This window comes from Pseudochaenichthys georgianus, chromosome 20 (assembly GCF_902827115.2).
Source record: "Pseudochaenichthys georgianus chromosome 20, fPseGeo1.2, whole genome shotgun sequence".
NCBI lineage: Eukaryota > Metazoa > Chordata > Actinopteri > Perciformes > Channichthyidae > Pseudochaenichthys > Pseudochaenichthys georgianus.
The window spans coordinates 23,134,971-23,152,493 of record NC_047522.1 but is presented as its reverse complement, the minus strand read 5'-3'; the positions used below and the strand labels follow the sequence as shown (position 1 = coordinate 23,152,493).

Below are 17,523 nucleotides of genomic sequence, written 5' to 3'. Positions count from 1 at the left end.
TATTTAGAAGAACAAGTCAAATTTGAGATGCATTGTGGGACATGTAGTTTATGGGCAACGTGCTTCTGTAAATCGGAATGTAACCGTTATAACAAACATATTATATTATTTGCAAGCTCTTGTGGGGCCACATGAAATGAAGTCACGGGCCGGATTTGGCCCCCGGGCCTTGAGTTTGACACCCCCATGCTATAGACCTATAGCGACCCGCCGACCCGTGTGATACGGTTTCCTCTATAATGGCATTACAGTATGTTCGTAGAAATGACCACCATCCTGCGCTAAGAAAAGCAATACCAGTTTATTTTATGAAACGTGGGTGGTATTTATTTTTATTCTTTCATTCTTTGTATGTAGTATGAATAATTTCTGGGCTGACATTTATACAGCGTGACAACCGTGGCAGTGTGACAACAGAGGGATACACGGCACCTTGGTGATGTTTTTTTTAAGCAGGTGCATACCATTAAAATGTTTATCTTATACTGCCACTCACAAGACCAGATGTAATGTGTTTTTAAATGTCAGAGCAAAAATAAATCACAAACACGAATTAATTTTTGCTCACATTTTGGACACTTTGACATTAAAGCAGTACTATCAGGGGGACATAGTCACCATATCACATGTCTTTTATTTCACACACAAATATTAAGACATTACACACAAACTGGCACCCTTCCGACAACACAACGATACAAAAACCATCAGATGAAGATCCAGACATTCTTTAAATTGCACAACCAAGCAACATTGTCGACAAACAGACTGACATCTCATTTGATGGGCGAGTCCAGGATCTCTTGGTAATCCTGCCGCACGGCCCGGCTCACGCGGTACAGCTTGAGCCCCGTGAGGGTGAACACACTGACCATGACCACCAGCGCTCCCATCACGTCATACACGGTCGGCACCATCCTCAGGACGATGAGCTGGAGGAACATGGCCACCACGAACTCCCAGGTGCTGCACCGTGCTCACTAAGGCTGGATGAAACTTGTTTAGAGCATAGTAGACTCCGAGGAACGCCACGGTGGAGCAGAATACAGATCCCAATTAAGTAGCCCCAGGTCTCCCGTCCAGAGGGATGATTGGCTCCTGCATGACGAACATAGTGGAGGCTCCCCACACCGTGCCCGTCCAGCCGAAGGTAAAGAAGCGCCGTCCACATGCTCACGCGCTCCTTGATGGATCTGTAGACGATCAGGGAGAGGGCAGCGGGTCAGGCCGGGCCACCACTGTCCATTGTGTAGCCAAAGGCCTCCTTCACAGAAGCTCAGCATGGACTCTCCTCGTCCGCCACGTTGGGCACCATGACCAGGCACAGGCCGAACACGCTGCCCACCACCCGTGACCACGTCGGTGTAGCCCCAGCCTCTCGTCCAGCAGCAGGAAGGCCAGGATGGCGCTGAACACGTGGTGGAGGCCCGCCACATGATGGTGCCGTTACTGGGCGGTACTATCGCGAAGGAGTGTAGGCGGCAGGTGATTGAGATGACATTGCACACACCGTAGAAGAAGAGTCGCAACGGTAGCCCTTAGGGCCAAAGGGCGCCTCGTGGTAGTATAGAACACCACCAGGATGGAGAGCAACTGGATCACGAGCGGATGAAGAGCAGCTCCAGGGAGGGCACTTTGGAGGCGGTCGGCTGCGAGACGAGTGATCAGAGCCACGCAGCCGTGAGCCACCGCTGCCCCGAACAGAGCCATCCAGGTCACTCTGGAGGCCAACACATTCGCCTCCCCGAAGCTCGCCAGCTGGCCCCCGACCCCCTTGTCTCTTTGCACACTTGGCTGCTTGGGCTGGGGTTTCCATGGTGCCAAACAAAGTCCTGCTGCCTTGCTCTCCGACACCAGTCTCTTTCCCGTGTTGGCCTCCGCGAAGGCGCCAACTCCCTCAAAAGACGGCGCGTCATCGTAGCCCTCGTCGCCGGGCTGGGGGAAGTGTGTGGCGTATTGACCGTCACCGTGTTGGGGTGGATCTTAACACGCTTTTTGGATCCATACTGCAGCGAGGATGAAGATCCATCCATGTTCCTTGCGCGTCAGAGCGGGTAACCTGGGAAAAAGACATCAAAGTCATTTTTTATTGTACGGAAATAATATTCTAATATGTTCCAGGGGTGTGGTTTTATTCCCTTATCAACACAGAGCTGTTCTGAGAGTGTTTGCATAATTCACAAGTTATTTTTTCAGAATCCACCCCCCCCCCCCCACGCGCAGATAAAGCACACACTCACTAACACCCCTCTCCCTTACCTTGTTCACGCTGCCTCACACTTGTGTTGTGTTACTTCTATATATAGGCTTTCCCATGTGAGCTCATGCCAAGCAGCAAACACTGTGAGGATGATGCAGTCTGATGGGGATGATATTACATAACAGGAAACCACAGAGGGGACGATACGTGAATGTGGGTCATCTACGAGATGAATGGACTTCTATAAATTAACACTGGGAGTGGGAAACGGGTAATGTAATCCATGGTTTCAATGGGATTTGGTTAAGGGTTAGATTATAATGCTGTCAAATAAAATACAGGCGGTAAAAATATGTAGGACTAAATAACATTGCTGCAACAAAATCGTTTCAAGATTATTTAAACTACTACATTCATTCTGTCCATTTATTTCCCATGTTGAACACACAAGGGGGCAGACGGGGACCCTTACACGCCTCCTCTCTCTCTCATGCGATTGCTCCTCACTTTTTTTGAAATATGCAACTTGAACATTAATAGAAACGATGTTAATACAATATTAAGTCGAGGGGAATTGGTAGAACATAATGCATGTTCTCATTTGTTTGACAAGAATCCTAAAAACCATGGATTTGGCGCGAATACACGTAACGATGATATCTAATCTTGCAAAACATGAAATTCGACGCGTTAAATAATTCGACGATCGAGTCACGTGAACTATTCAAACCTGGTTTAATTAAGCTTTCTGTCTGCTGCAAAGAGCGTCTTTCCGACCTAGATTTTGAAAAATCGTAATCAACTATCATTTCCCCCCATGTTAAGCGTTTGATAGTATACATTGAGCTCAGAAAGAAACATCGTCTACCTTTTTGATGTCTGGAATAGTTCCTAATGAAGCATGAACCCGGGTTTGTCTCATATATGAACACCTCGTTCTTGATCCTTACATTTGCTCAAGTGCCATTTCCCCATCTTCCCTCCTGGAGATGCTTGTGTGTTCTCGACGCTGCTGCTGCTGCTGCTGCTGCTGCTGCTTGAAACTGCTGTTGCTGAGGGCGATGATGATGATGGTGGTGGTGGTGGTGGTGATGAAGCTGAAGCAGGGGGGGGAAGCAACTGTCACTGTCACAGCCAGTGGTTTCTCCTCCTCATCCTCCTCCTCCTCTCAGAGACTGATTCCCACCTCATTCGTCATCTCTCAGAAGGGAAAGGGAAGTGCGTCTGCAGCTCATCATCACCATCATGTCTCATGTTTATGGGATTTATGGGAAGGGGGAGATCTGATTTGTGTATGATTCACTAGAGAAGTACTCAGATCTACTTGAGCACAAGTAGAAGTACCTGAGTGTAGGAATACTCTGTTACAGTAAAAGCCATGCATCACAATGTTCCTCAAGCTCTTACCTCTTCTTAGGCTCCTTACCTACACGTCCCTCCATTCCCTTGCCCCCCAGTACCTATCGGACATCCTTCACCCACATGCCCCACCCCGGAACCTGCGGTCCTCAGACTCTGGCCTCAAGTCCCATCTGTTTGCCACGGCTTTCGGCCCCTACATCGATCTGTTGTTCTGTCTGACTTTTGTTTTGTTATGTTTTTTCCATATTACTTATAAAGCGACCTTGAAAGGCGCTATATAAATCCAAGCTATTATTATTATTATTCTGTATGTGCTTTTGCCCGTTGAAATACAAATGCAATTAATGTTATTCGGTGTTGCAGCTTCAAGTGATTGGCAGTCCATAATCCTCTCCTCTGGTTTGCTCCAAGGAGACTGCCATTAGGCGGTGTGAGAGATCATTTCACTTACTGCTCACAGCCAATAAGTATCTGTCTTACTCCAGGAGGATCGCTTTCAACTTCACTTTCTAAATACAATCTATTACCAGGCTTGGGGAGTAACGGATCATGTGACGGGAGATTACAGTTACATTTAAAAAAAGAATTGGGGATTACTAACAGAATTTCAATGTTAGTATGAATAAAATCTCTGAGCACAGGACACGTTTTTTATCCTTAATGTCTTGGTTTCTTATTTTCTAAGGTCACATGGATCTGTTGTCTTACATAATACACTAAGTTAAAAACATCTTATTGATATTTCTTATCTCTTGTCTTTACATTTTCTTACAGGTAAAGTTCTTGTAACAGAATACATATTGAAAGTAACCCGGCTCCAAGTGCATTGCAACCAGGAAGCCAAACTGAATACTGGAGAACATCAAATTAAAGACGAGCTGACTGCTAGCTGATGAAAGGCAGACGAACATCTGTAGTCTCTTCAAGACGGGAGAAATTGAAGGCAGTAAAATTAGATTGCTCAGGTTTACCCCCAGGCAAGGCAACAGGAAACTCGGCTGCTAATTGAGATAATTCGTGCTGACTGTGATTTCAATTGTCGCGGAGCACCGAGGAAGGTGATTTGTGATGTTGCTGCAATTATTCCTGTGTCAACATTTACACTGAGCTTTTAACAGTGAGCACATCAGGGAATATGAACTTTAGAGCACATTAGTCATTACAGGGGGCAATAAATGTAGTATTTAACTACCCTAACCCTAACGAGTCTTTAGTGTCATGACTGAAGTTAATTATTAAAGGGGCCCTATTCTGCTATTTTTCAGGTGCATATCAGTAAGTGTCTCTACTTTAAAGAGTCCTCTCCTGCTGATGTTCAGGTGTATATCAGTATGTAGTGTCTCTACTTTAAAGAGTCCTCTCCTGCTGATGTTCAGGTGTATATCAGTATGTAGTGTCTCTACTTTAAAGAGTCCTCTCCTGCTGATGTTCAGGTGTATATCAGTATGTAGTGTCTCTACTTTAAAGAGTCCTCTCCTGCTGATGTTCAGGTGTATATCAGTATGTAGTGTCTCTACTTTAAAGAGTCCTCTCCTGCTGATGTTCAGGTGTATCAGTAGTAGTGTCTCTACTTTAAAGAGTCCTCTCCTGCACGTTACACTTAAAATAGCTAAGACAATTCACCAAATCGCTTCGAAATGCCCCAAAAATCTCGGTTACAGACAAACTGACCGCTATAGCCAGCTGGTTAGCAGTATGTTGGCCATGTTGGCAGGGCGACAGACTGGTTTTGTCTGGGTTAGCACATAGCTGTTAGCCTACGTGACTTATAACGTGAATTCAAGGATAGCAGGAGCTAGCATGTAGCTAATGAGAAAAGATAGCTTCAGGCTGATATTCACACCGAGTCTTACCTGGATTCTTCTTTATCTCCTGTAGAGGGAATATTCAATATCTAGAAACGATATCCAGAATCCTCAGAAGTAGCCGTTTCCACTCCAACAAGCTAGCCTAGCAGATGAGACGCTGTGCCCCGTTGGAATAGCATTTCTATATCAAAGCATGTCATTGCTCAGAAGCGGAGCTAGGCTAGCTTAGCGGCAGCAGCCTCCTCACAAGCTGTTCAGATTCCAAGGTTCCATCCACTCGCATCCGATTGGCTGCAGGAGAATCGGCTCTGCGCTGATTGGACCGTAGCGCTGTCAGTCAATCCCACTGCAGCTGCTGATGTTTTGCGTTCCTGTAAGCATCCATCATGTTTTTCGCATTAAGGGCTAAAAAGTCAACAGAAATAACTACTATAAAAGAAACTTGTGTATAATGACACGGATATAGCTTATTTTTTACATATGTATGATTAATGTATTAAAGCACTTTTTATCTCTCTTGTACTGTTACATATAAAGAAAAATAAGTTGACAATAAACTGGTTGCAAAAACATACAGTAATTGCACCCTGTTTCTCTAATGTATTATAGCCTAAATGTTGCTAGTAGCAGGCAAAATGTTATCTGTTCTTTGAGTATGGAATTATATAAAGAATATATACAAGATGCACTGTGCAGCACAAGTGGAAAAACAAAGAAAGAAAGTAGTACAACAAATACTAAAGTACTGCACTTACAATTACTTACCTATTACCGATTTCTGCTTCTTCTCAGAGGATAATATTATACTTTTACATTTATCTGGCAGCTATAGTTACTTTGCAGATTTATAATAAGAAATTATTATGAATAAAGGATCATGTGGATTATGGATTAAACTTGCCAGCTATATATAAAGTATGAAGAATAAAGGCCGCCCCGTTTACATCATATGAGTTTTGAAAACATTAATGCATCACTAATCATGATCCAATCATCCATTCTGCATACTGAGTACTGTTGGTACTTGAAGTATATTTGAAAGCTAATACTTGCTGCTATCGCTCATCCAAAAACGTATTTCACCTCTGTGACACACAAATCCACACACACACACACACACACACACACACACACACACACACACACACACGCACGCACGCACGCACGCACGCACGCACGCACGCACACACACACACACACACACACACACACACACACACACACACACAACACACACACACAATTAATAACAATAACTCATTATCAGATTCCATTAATGCCCCTGCAGTGGGGAGCGATGCTTCTCATAAACATGTCTGTGGTGAGGAGCGCTGCAGAGTCATGTGGAAGGTGTGCAGCTCTCTGCAGGATGCAATCTGTTTCCTGCTCAAACAGATGGGCCTCTCCTCTGTGTTCAGATGTCTGCACCCACAATCCCATCTCAAAACAAGACTGTGATACAGCACGAATAATAGACACTAAACCCATGTTATCTGTTGATTCACCTTTGTTTATTTGGAAAATAAACTTTAAACTGTTTACCATAGTTTTTGAAAAAATGTACATGACAGAGAAAGGGTTTTCTCAGCATTATTATGTGTTTACGATTGTGGTTGTTCAACTTTTGGTCATAAATTAATTGAGCTTGTAGAGTACTCGAGATGTATTGATGTGGCATCACGGAGATTGTTTGTCATCACACACAAAGATTTCAGCAAAATGTGTGTGTGTGTGTGTGTATATGTATGTGTGTGCGCTGCGTGTGTGTGTGTGTGTGTGTGTGTGTGTGTGTGTGTGTGTGTGTGTGTGTGTGGTGTGTGTGTGTGTGTGTGGACGCGCTACACCAGCGGACCTGCTGCTGCAACCATCAGTCCTGCACACACACCAGCTGCATGGGGGAACAGCGTATCAGTAGGGCTGCTCAATTAATTGTATTTTAATCGCAATACGATGTTGGCTTGCAACGATTATGAAAACAACATAATCGAACTAAAACGATTATTTATTTAATTGTAGTGGTTTTTCAGTTGAATTATACTTAATTAAAAACTGTGTGTCTGTGTGTGTGTGTGTGTGTGTGTGTGTGTGTGTGTGTGGTGTGTGTGTGTGTGTGTGTGGTGTGTGTGTGTGTGTGTGTGGTGTGTGTGTGTGTGTGTGTGTTGTGTGTGTGTGTGATTCTAACCACAAGGCTGATTACTTTCCATTTGTTGGAAACATGTTGAACATTCAACACTGTTTCACATTCATAACACTTTAAACTCTATTATTTGACATGAAAGCTAAATAAATCGGGTTTAAATCAAATGTTGAGGTGTTGGGTTGATGCAATAGCTTTCCTCTGCAAACTATCATCAACCACAGGATAGCACTCGCATCTTCATGATGCACTGTAATAAAGCAGGACTGATAACTCACTGAGTAGAGGAGTGTGACTGCCACCTGCTGGCCCTTTAGTGAAGCACCCATTCTGTGTCACTTTTCAACACAACATGTCTGCTTTTCATCCGCTCTGCATCCTCATTGCGCCTTTATTCTCATTCCTTCACTGCTGTGTTGCCTCGGGGGAAATTACGCAGATGTTTATTGCACCGGCTTGGTGCTCTACGCAGAGGAAAGGAAACAGCGCGGGTGAGCCACTTATTTGTCCAAAGCAGAGGGGATTTAATTCAATAAAGTAAACTACCAGCTACCAGAGATGCAAATACTAGTGTTAAATACCAAGCAGCTGCTGCCACATCATATGTAAAGGAGTACATTTTATAATACAAGAACATCATATTTAATCTCCCTATAGACCAGGGGTGTCAAACTCAATTTCATCACGGGCCACATCAAGCATTATGGTTGCACTCAAAGGGCCGGGTGTAACTTTAAGACTATATAAAAATACATATATAAATATTTAATATATTTAAAATAATGTATTATATTACATTATTGCCTCTGCATTGGATTATTATCGGATAGGGTATACTTCATAATTAACTACGTCTGGAAGCAGAAGTCTAGGGAAAATAATGGCAAGTCTCTTCAGTGCGCATGTCACAAATGATTTTAAAAGAAAAGCACAATTAAAAAAAAGTGACATTTTGAAAAAAAAAGTAACATTTTGAAAAAAAGTAAATTCTGAGAAAAAAGGCATATTTAGAAGAAACAAGTCAAATTTGAGATGCATTGTGGGACATGTAGTTTATGGGCAACGTGCTTCTGTAAATCGGAATGTAACCGTATAACAAACATATTATATTATTTGCAAGCTCTTGTGGGGCCACATGAAATGAAGTCACGGGCCGGATTTGGCCCCCGGGCCTTGAGTTTGACACCCCTGCTATAGACCTATAGCGACCGCCGACCCGTGTGATACGGTTTCCTCTATAATGGCATTACAGTATGTTCGTAGAAATGACACCATCCTGCGCTAAGAAAAGCAATACCAGTTATTTTATGAAACGTGGGTGGTATTTATTTTTATTCTTTCATTCTTTGTATGTAGTATGAATAATTTCTGGGCTGACATTTATACAGCGTGACAACCGTGGCAGTGTGACAACAGAGGGATACACGGCACCTTGGTGATGTTTTTTTTTAAGCAGGTGCATACCATTAAAATGTTTATCTTATACTGCCACTCACAAGACCAGATGTAATGTGTTTTTAAATGTCAGAGCAAAAATAAATCACAAACACGAATTAATTTTTGCTCACATTTTGGACACTTTGACATTAAAGCAGTACTATCAGGGGGACATAGTCACCATATCACATGTCTTTTATTTCACACACAAATATTAAGACATTACACACAAACTGGCACCCTTCCGACAACACAACGATACAAAAACCATCAGATGAAGATCCAGACATTCTTTAAATTGCACAACCAAGCAACATTGTCGACAAACAGACTGACATCTCATTTGATGGGCGAGTCCAGGATCTCTTGGTAATCCTGCCGCACGGCCCGGCTCACGCGGTACAGCTTGAGCCCCGTGAGGGTGAACACACTGACCATGACCACCAGCGCTCCCATCACGTCATACACGGTCGGCACCATCCTCAGGACGATGAGCTGGAGGAACATGGCCACCACGAACTCCAGGTGCTGCACCGTGCTCACTAAGGCTGGATGAAACTTGTTTAGAGCATAGTAGACTCCGAGGAACGCCACGGTGGAGCAGATACAGATCCCAATTAAGTAGCCCCAGGTCTCCCCGTCCAGAGGGATGATTGGCTCCTGCATGACGAACATAGTGGAGGCTCCCCACACCGTGCCCGTCCAGCCGAAGGTAAAGAGCGCCGTCCACATGCTCACGCGCTCCTTGATGGATCTGTAGACGATCATGGAGAGGGCAGCGGTCAGGCCGGCCACCACTGTCATTGTGTAGCCAAAGGCCTCCTTCCAGAAGCTCAGCCTGGACTTCTCCTCGTCCGCCACGTTGGGCACCATGACCAGGCACAGGCCGAACACGCTGCCCACCACCGTGACCACGTCGGTGTAGCCCAGCCTCTCGTCCAGCAGCAGGAAGGCCAGGATGGCGCTGAACACCGTGGTGGAGGCCCGCCACATGATGGTGCCGTTACTGGGCGGTACTATCGCGAAGGAGGTGTAGGCGCAGGTGATTGAGATGACATTGCACACACCGTAGAAGAAGAGTCGCAACCGGTAGCCCTTAGGGCCAAAGGGCGCCTCGTGGTAGTAGAACACCACCAGGATGGAGAGCAACTGGATCACGGAGCGGATGAAGAGCAGCTCCAGGGAGGGCACTTTGGAGCGGTCGGCTGCGAGACGAGTGATCAGAGCCACGCAGCCGTGAGCCACCGCTGCCCCGAACAGAGCCATCCAGGTCACTCTGGAGGCCAACACATTCGCCTCCCCGAAGCTCGCCAGCTGGCCCCCGACCCCCTTGTCTCTTTGCACACTTGGCTGCTTGGGCTGGGTTTCCATGGTGCCAAACAAAGTCCTGCTGCCTTTGCTCTCCGACACCAGTCTCTTTCCCGTGTTGGCCTCCGCGAAGGCGCCAAACTCCTCAAAAGACGGCGCGTCATCGTAGCCCTCGTCGCCGGGCTGGGGGAAGTGTGTGGCGTATTTGACCGTCACCGTGTTGGGGTGGATCTTAACACGCTTTTTGGATCCATACTGCAGCGAGGATGAAGATCCATCCATGTTTCCTTGCGCGTCAGAGCGGGTAACCTGGGAAAAAAGACATCAAAGTCATTTTTTATTGTACGGAAATAATATTCTAATATGTTCCAGGGGTGTGGTTTTATTCCCTTATCAACACAGAGCTGTTCTGAGAGTGTTTGCATAATTCACAAGTTATTTTTTCAGAATCCACCCCCCCCCCCCCCCCCCCACGCGCAGATAAAGCACACACTCACTAACACCCCTCTCCCTTACCTTGTTCACGCTGCCTCACACTTGTGTTGTGTTACTTCTATATATAGGCTTTCCCATGTGAGCTCATGCCAAGCAGCAAACACTGTGAGGATGATGCAGTCTGATGGGGATGATATTACATAACAGGAAACCACAGAGGGGACGATACGTGAATGTGGGTCATCTACGAGATGAATGGACTTCTATAAATTAACACTGGGAGTGGGAAACGGGTAAATCCATGGTTTCAATGGGATTTGGTTTAAGGGTTAGATTATAATGCTGTCAAATAAAATACAGGCGGTAAAAATATTAGGACTAAATAACATTGCTGCAACAAAATCGTTTCAAGATTATTTAAACTACTACATTCATTCTGTCCATTTATTTTCCCATGTGAAACCACAAGGGGGCAGACGGGGACCCTTACACGCCTCCTCTCCTCTCTCATGCGATTGCTCCTCCTTTTTTGAAATATGCAACTTGAACCTTAATAAGAAACGATGTTAATACACATATTAAGTCGAGGGGAATTGGTAGAACATAATGCATGTTCTCATTTTGTTTGACAAGAATCCTTAAAAACCATGGATTTGGCGCGAATACCGTAACGATGTATCTTAATCTTGCAAAACATGAAATTCGACGCGTTAATAAATCGACGATCGAGTCACGTGAACTATTCAAACCTGGTTTAATTAAGCTTCTGTCTTGCAAAGAGCGTCTTTCCGACCTAGATTTTGAAAAATCGTAATCAACTATCATTTCCCCCCATGTTAAGCGTTTGCATAGTATACATTGAGCTCAGAAAGAAACATCGTCTTACCTTTTTGATGTCTGAATAGTTCCTAATGAAGCATGAACCCGGGTTTGTCTCATATATGAACACCTCGTTCTTGATCCTTACATTTGCTCAAGTGCCATTTCCCCATCTTCCCTCCTGGAGATGCTTGTGTGTTCTCGACGCTGCTGCTGCTGCTGCTGCTGCTGCTGCTGCTGCTGCTGCTTGAAACTGCTGTTGCTGAGGGCGATGATGATGATGGTGGTGGTGGTGGTGGTGATGAAGCTGAAGCAGGGGGGGGAAGCAACTGTCACTGTCACAGCCAGTGGTTTCTCCTCCTCATCCTCCTCCTCCTCTCAGAGACTGATTCCCACCTCATTCGTCATCTCTCAGAAGGGAAAGGGAAGTGCGTCTGCAGCTCATCATCACCATCATGTCTCATGTTTATGGGATTTATGGGAAGGGGGAGATCTGATTTGTGTACGATTCACTAGAGAAGTACTCAGATCTACTTGAGCACAAGTAGAAGTACCTGAGTGTAGGAATACTCTGTTACAGTAAAAGTCATGCATCAAAATGTCCTCAAGCTCTTACCTCTTCTTAGGCTCCTTACCTACACGTCCCTCCATTCCCTTGCCCCCCAGTACCTATCGGACATCCTTCACCCACATGCCCCACCCCGGAACCTGCGGTCCTCAGACTCTGGCCTCAAGTCCCATCTGTTTGCCACGGCTTTCGGCCCCTAAATCGATCTGTTGTTTTGTCTGTCTGACTTTTGGTTTGTTATGTTTGTTTTTGCCCTATTACTTGTAAAGCGACCTTGAAAGGCGCTATATAAATCAAAGCTATTATTTTTATTATTCTGTATGTGCTTTTGCCCGTTGAAATACAAATGCAATTAATGTTATTCGGTGTTGCAGCTTCAAGTGATTGGCAGTCCCATAATCCTCTCCTCTGGTTTGCTCCAAGGAGACTGCCATTAGGCGGTGTGAGAGATCATTTCACTTACTGCTCACAGCCAATAAGTATCTGTCTTACTCCAGGAGGATCGCTTTCAACTTCACTTTCTAAATACAATGATCTATTACCAGGCTTGGGGAGTAACGGATCATGTGACGGGAGATTACAGTTACATTTAAAAAAAGAATTGGGGATTACTAACAGAATTTCAATGTTAGTATGAATAAAATCTCTGAGCACAGGACACGTTTTTTATCCTTAATGTCTTGGTTTCTTATTTTCTAAGGTCACATGGATCTGTTGTCTTACATAATACACTAAGTTAAAAACATCTTATTGATATTTCTTATCTCTTGTCTTTACATTTTCTTACAGGTAAAGTTCTTGTAACAGAATACATATTGAAAGTAACCCGGCTCCAAGTGCATTGCAACCAGGAAGCCAAACTGAATACTGGAGAACATCAAATTAAAGACGAGCTGACTGCTAGCTGATGAAAGGCAGACGAACATCTGTAGTCTCTTCAAGACGGGAGAAATTGAAGGCAGTAAAATTAGATTGCTCAGGTTTACCCCCCAGGCAAGGCAACAGGAAACTCGGCTGCTAATTGAGATAATTCGTGCTGACTGTGATTTCAATTGTCGCGGAGCACCGAGGAAGGTGATTTGTGATGTTGCTGCAATTATTCCTGTGTCAACATTTACACTGAGCTTTTAACAGTGAGCACATCAGGGAATATGAACTTTAGAGCACATTAGTCATTACAGGGGGCAATAAATGTAGTATTTAACTACCCTAACCCTAACGAGTCTTTAGTGTCATGACTGAAGTTAATTATTAAAGGGGCCCTATTCTGCTATTTTTCAGGTGCATATCAGTAAGTGTCTCTACTTTAAAGAGTCCTCTCCTGCTGATGTTCAGGTGTATATCAGTATGTAGTGTCTCTACTTTAAAGAGTCCTCTCCTGCTGAATGTTCAGGTGTATATCAGTATGTAGTGTCTCTACTTTAAAGAGTCCTCTCCTGCTGATGTTCAGGTGTATATCAGTATGTAGTGTCTCTACTTTAAAGAGTCCTCTCCTGCTGATGTTCAGGTGTATATCAGTATGTAGTGTCTCTACTTTAAAGAGTCCTCTCCTGCTGATGTTCAGGTGTATATCAGTATGTAGTGTCTCTACTTTAAAGAGTCCTCTCCTGCTGATGTTCAGGTGTATATCAGTATGTAGTGTCTCTACTTTAAAGAGTCCTCTCCTGCTGATGTTCAGGTGTATATCAGTATGTAGTGTCTCTACTTTAAAGAGTCCTCTCCTGCTGATGTTCAGGTGTATATCAGTATGTAGTGTCTCTATTGTAAAGACTCCTCTCCTGCTGATGTTCAGGTGTATATCAGTATGTAGTGTCTCTACTTTAAAGAGTCCTCTCCTGCTGATGTTCAGGTGTATATCAGTATGCAGTGCTTCTACTTTAAAGAGTCCTCTCCTGCTGATGTTCAGGTGTATATCAGTATGTAGTGTCTCTACTTTAAAGAGTCCTCTCCTGCTGATGTTCAGGTGTGTATCAGTATGTAGTGTCTCTACTTTAAAGAGTCCTCTCCTGCTGATGTTCAGGTGTATATCAGTACGTAGTGTCTCTACTTTAAAGAGTCCTCTCCTGCTGATGTTCAGGTGTATATCAGTATGTAATGTCTCTACTTTAAAGAGTCCTCTCCTGCTGATGTTCAGGTGTATATCAGTATGTAGTGTCTCTACTTTAAAGAGTCCTCTCCTGCTGATGTTCAGGTGGATATCAGTGTGTAGTGTCTCTACTTTAAAGAGTCCTCTCCTGCTGATGTTCAGGTGTATATCAGTATGTAGTGTCTCTACTTTAAAGAGTCCTCTCCTGCTGATGTTCAGGTGTATATCAGTATGTAGTGTCTCTACTTTAAAGAGTCCTCTCCTGCTGATGTTCAGGTGTATATCAGTATGTAGTGCCTCTACTTTAAAGAGTCCTCTCCTGCTGATGTTCAGGTGTATATCAGTATGTAGTGTCTCTACTTTAAAGAGTCCTCTCCTGCTGATGTTCAGGTGTATATCAGTATGTAGTGTCTCTACTTTAAAGAGTCCTCTCCTGCTGATGTTCAGATGTATATCAGTATGTAGTGTACTGATGGAGGATGAATATTAAAGATACTTGGCATATAACTACTTGGACTTGTCATATTGTGTTATCCAGATTTTTTTGGAAATGTCAATGAATAATCTAAAGCAATACATATATCACTCACTGAATGTGTTGCTATGACTGATGTAAAATGAGGCCAAATCTGTTGCATTAAAGTAAAAAGTGCTAATATATGTGTATATGTTATGAATATATGAATCTGAAACTGCCTAAGCATCCCGTGCCTGTGCCACAGAATTAATTCAAGTGATTACAAAATAAACCACTTCCCCAAACTGCCTCACACAGCTAATTAACCACTAAACTGGGAAGCAATATCACCTTTCATTTTACCATCCGGGTTGCATAATCACGACATATCAGATTCAAGGAGAGTTATTATTATTCTACTGAACAAAAATTCAGACTATTGCAGTTCAAGGATTCTGGAGGTGTTTTAATATCTCACTTTACAGAGGGACAAGTCTATTGAATATCTCTCGGAGCATGTTAAGCGTCCCTAATCCTGACTGCACTCAGGCAGCTTTGGCAGGTGCATTACTTAAGATATATAAGTGTATTGACCGTGTTGTATATCATATACGTAGCTTGTATACTTCATATTGCTGAGCTCATCGGCTAAATGTGCGGACATGGACAATTTAAAACAGATGTGAGCACATAATGAAGACTAATTACAGGTGACAGCATTGTTATTACGCCCTGCAGGACCCAACGTTTACAGCAGATTTGAAGAACCCAGCTTATATAACAAATAATTATGTAGTATTCACTCGAGTGAAAACAGAAAAAAGTCATGTGCCAAGCTTTGTTCTTTTTCTGTGAGGAGGAAGTATCAATGAGGTTGTGCACTGATAAGTAAATCACAGCACCAAGATGCTCCCATTTAAAACAAGTTTCCACGACATTTTAAAGCACTTTTACCCAGGATTCAAGCACCTTTCCTGGCTTGTAAAGTGCTGTCATGCGCCCTGGAAGTGTCAGACTATTTAAACAATGTTTACCCAGGATTCAAGCACCTTTCCTGGCTTGTAAAGTGCTGTCGTGCGCCCTGGAAGTGTCAGACTATTTAAACAAGGTTTACCCAGGATTCAAGCACCTTTCCTGGCTTGTAAAGTGCTGTGATGCGCCCTGGAAGTGTCAGACTATTTAAACAATGTTTACCCAGGATTCAAGCACCTTTCCTGGCTTGTAAAGTGCTGTCATGCGCCCTGGAAGTGTCAGACTATTTAAACAATGTTTACCCAGGATTCAAGCACCTTTCCTGGCTTGTAAAGTGCTGTCGTGCGCCCTGGAAGTGTCAGACTATTTAAACAATGTTTACCCAGGATTCAAGCACCTTTCCTGGCTTGTAAAGTGCTGTCATGCACCCTGGAAGTGTATTTAAACAATGTTTACCCAGGATTTAAGTCCCTTTCCTGGCTTGTAAAGGGCTGTCATGCGCCCTGGAAGTGTCAGACTATTTAAACAATGTTTACCCAGGATTCAAGCACCTTTCCTGGCTTGCAAAGTGCTGTGATGCGCCCTGGAAGTGTCAGACTATTTAAACAATGTTTACCCAGGATTCAAGCACCTTTCCTGGCTTGTAAAGTGCTGTCATGCGCCCTGGAAGTGTCAGACTATTTAAACAATGTTTACCCAGGATTCAAGCACCTTTCCTGGCTTGTAAAGGGCTGTCATGCGCCCTGGAAGTGTCAGACTACTTAAACAATGTTTACCCAGGATTCAAGCACCTTTCCTGGCTTGTAAAGTGCTGTCATGCGCCCTGGAAGTGTCAGACTATTTAAACAATGTTTACCCAGGATTCAAGCACCTTTCCTGGCTTGTAAAGTGCTGTGATGCAGCCTGTTATCTGGGTACAGTCTTGTTGTTTTTCCCACGGAAACTTTACTTAATAGACTTTTGCCAAATTGACATTTCATGCATTTTTATTTTGACTGCAAGCTGTTTTCTGGCTTTCAAATATTTCACATGTGGGCAGAAACCTTCGCAGCATAGTAACTCAAAGGAGCAATTCCTCACCTGTCACCTCACATTTCTCTTACTCACAATCTCTTTCAACAAGGTGTTTTTCTCTGGAAATGGACTCTTGCTTTGCAGCCACTGGCTTCTTGGTGAGCATTATCTAAAAGCCTGGTGTGTTTTATATTGATCACATGTATTTCAGATGACATGTTGCTCATGTGTCTTCCGATTGGACAAACCACCATCCCTTTCCACTGACTGACAGGCTGATACAGCAATTTAAGGATTGGGAACATTGGGAAGGCGAGAGCAGGGCTGTCATAGAGTAAATGGAAGATGGCTTAAATAGGCAATTTGTGTTGTGAGAAAATAGATGTGCTTGGTTCACCTATAGGGGAAGGCCATATTGCATGAGTTAAAGCAAGCCTGACATGTTCCTTATTAACCAAAAAGACCAGTGCGATATATCTACAAGCAGGAGAGGCATATTGGACTTTGCATACACATGTAAACCCAGTGGATCTGAGTGATTCAAAAGGTCCTGCAGACGTCCTCTCTGTGTGCAGGAACACACTGGACACACACCGAGGGCTACCTCTCTCTGAACACCTCTCTTGTCTATTTGCTGAACCCAAAATCAAACCTCAGTCTTCTATGAATCATAAATGGGGCAACTCAGCGGTTTGTCCTAAAGCCATTCTTAATTATGCATGAGCTGAGGACGACTTGTGAAAAGCGAGATTCATTTCTGGCTTTGATTCTCTCAGACCAAATCCCAATTTGTTCCCCAATCAATTTTCACAAAAGCAGCCTGGACTCCTTTGTTCACCCCAACACATTGTACGTGATAGGCTAAGGGGCGGGACATCACTTAGTGGTCGACCAATCCCAACAGAGCCGACCAGCTAACC

General features: G+C 43.8%; 1 protein-coding gene and 1 pseudogene across 1 annotated transcript; both read right to left on the bottom strand.

Moving 5' to 3' along the window:
* Positions 1–614: 614 nt before the first annotated feature.
* On the bottom strand, positions 615–2,033 carry LOC117465942 (solute carrier family 35 member G2-like; annotated as a pseudogene).
* Positions 2,034–9,121: 7,088 nt separating this feature from the next.
* Positions 9,122–11,896, bottom strand: LOC117465835 (solute carrier family 35 member G2-like). Its single transcript, XM_034108876.2, has 2 exons — positions 11,574–11,896; positions 9,122–10,561 (listed from the first exon to the last, which is right to left on the bottom strand). The coding sequence occupies exon 2, from the start codon at positions 10,532–10,534 to the stop codon at positions 9,284–9,286; it is 1,251 nt and encodes a 416-aa protein (XP_033964767.1). The 5' UTR covers positions 10,535–10,561; positions 11,574–11,896; the 3' UTR covers positions 9,122–9,283.
* Positions 11,897–17,523: the final 5,627 nt, after the last annotated feature.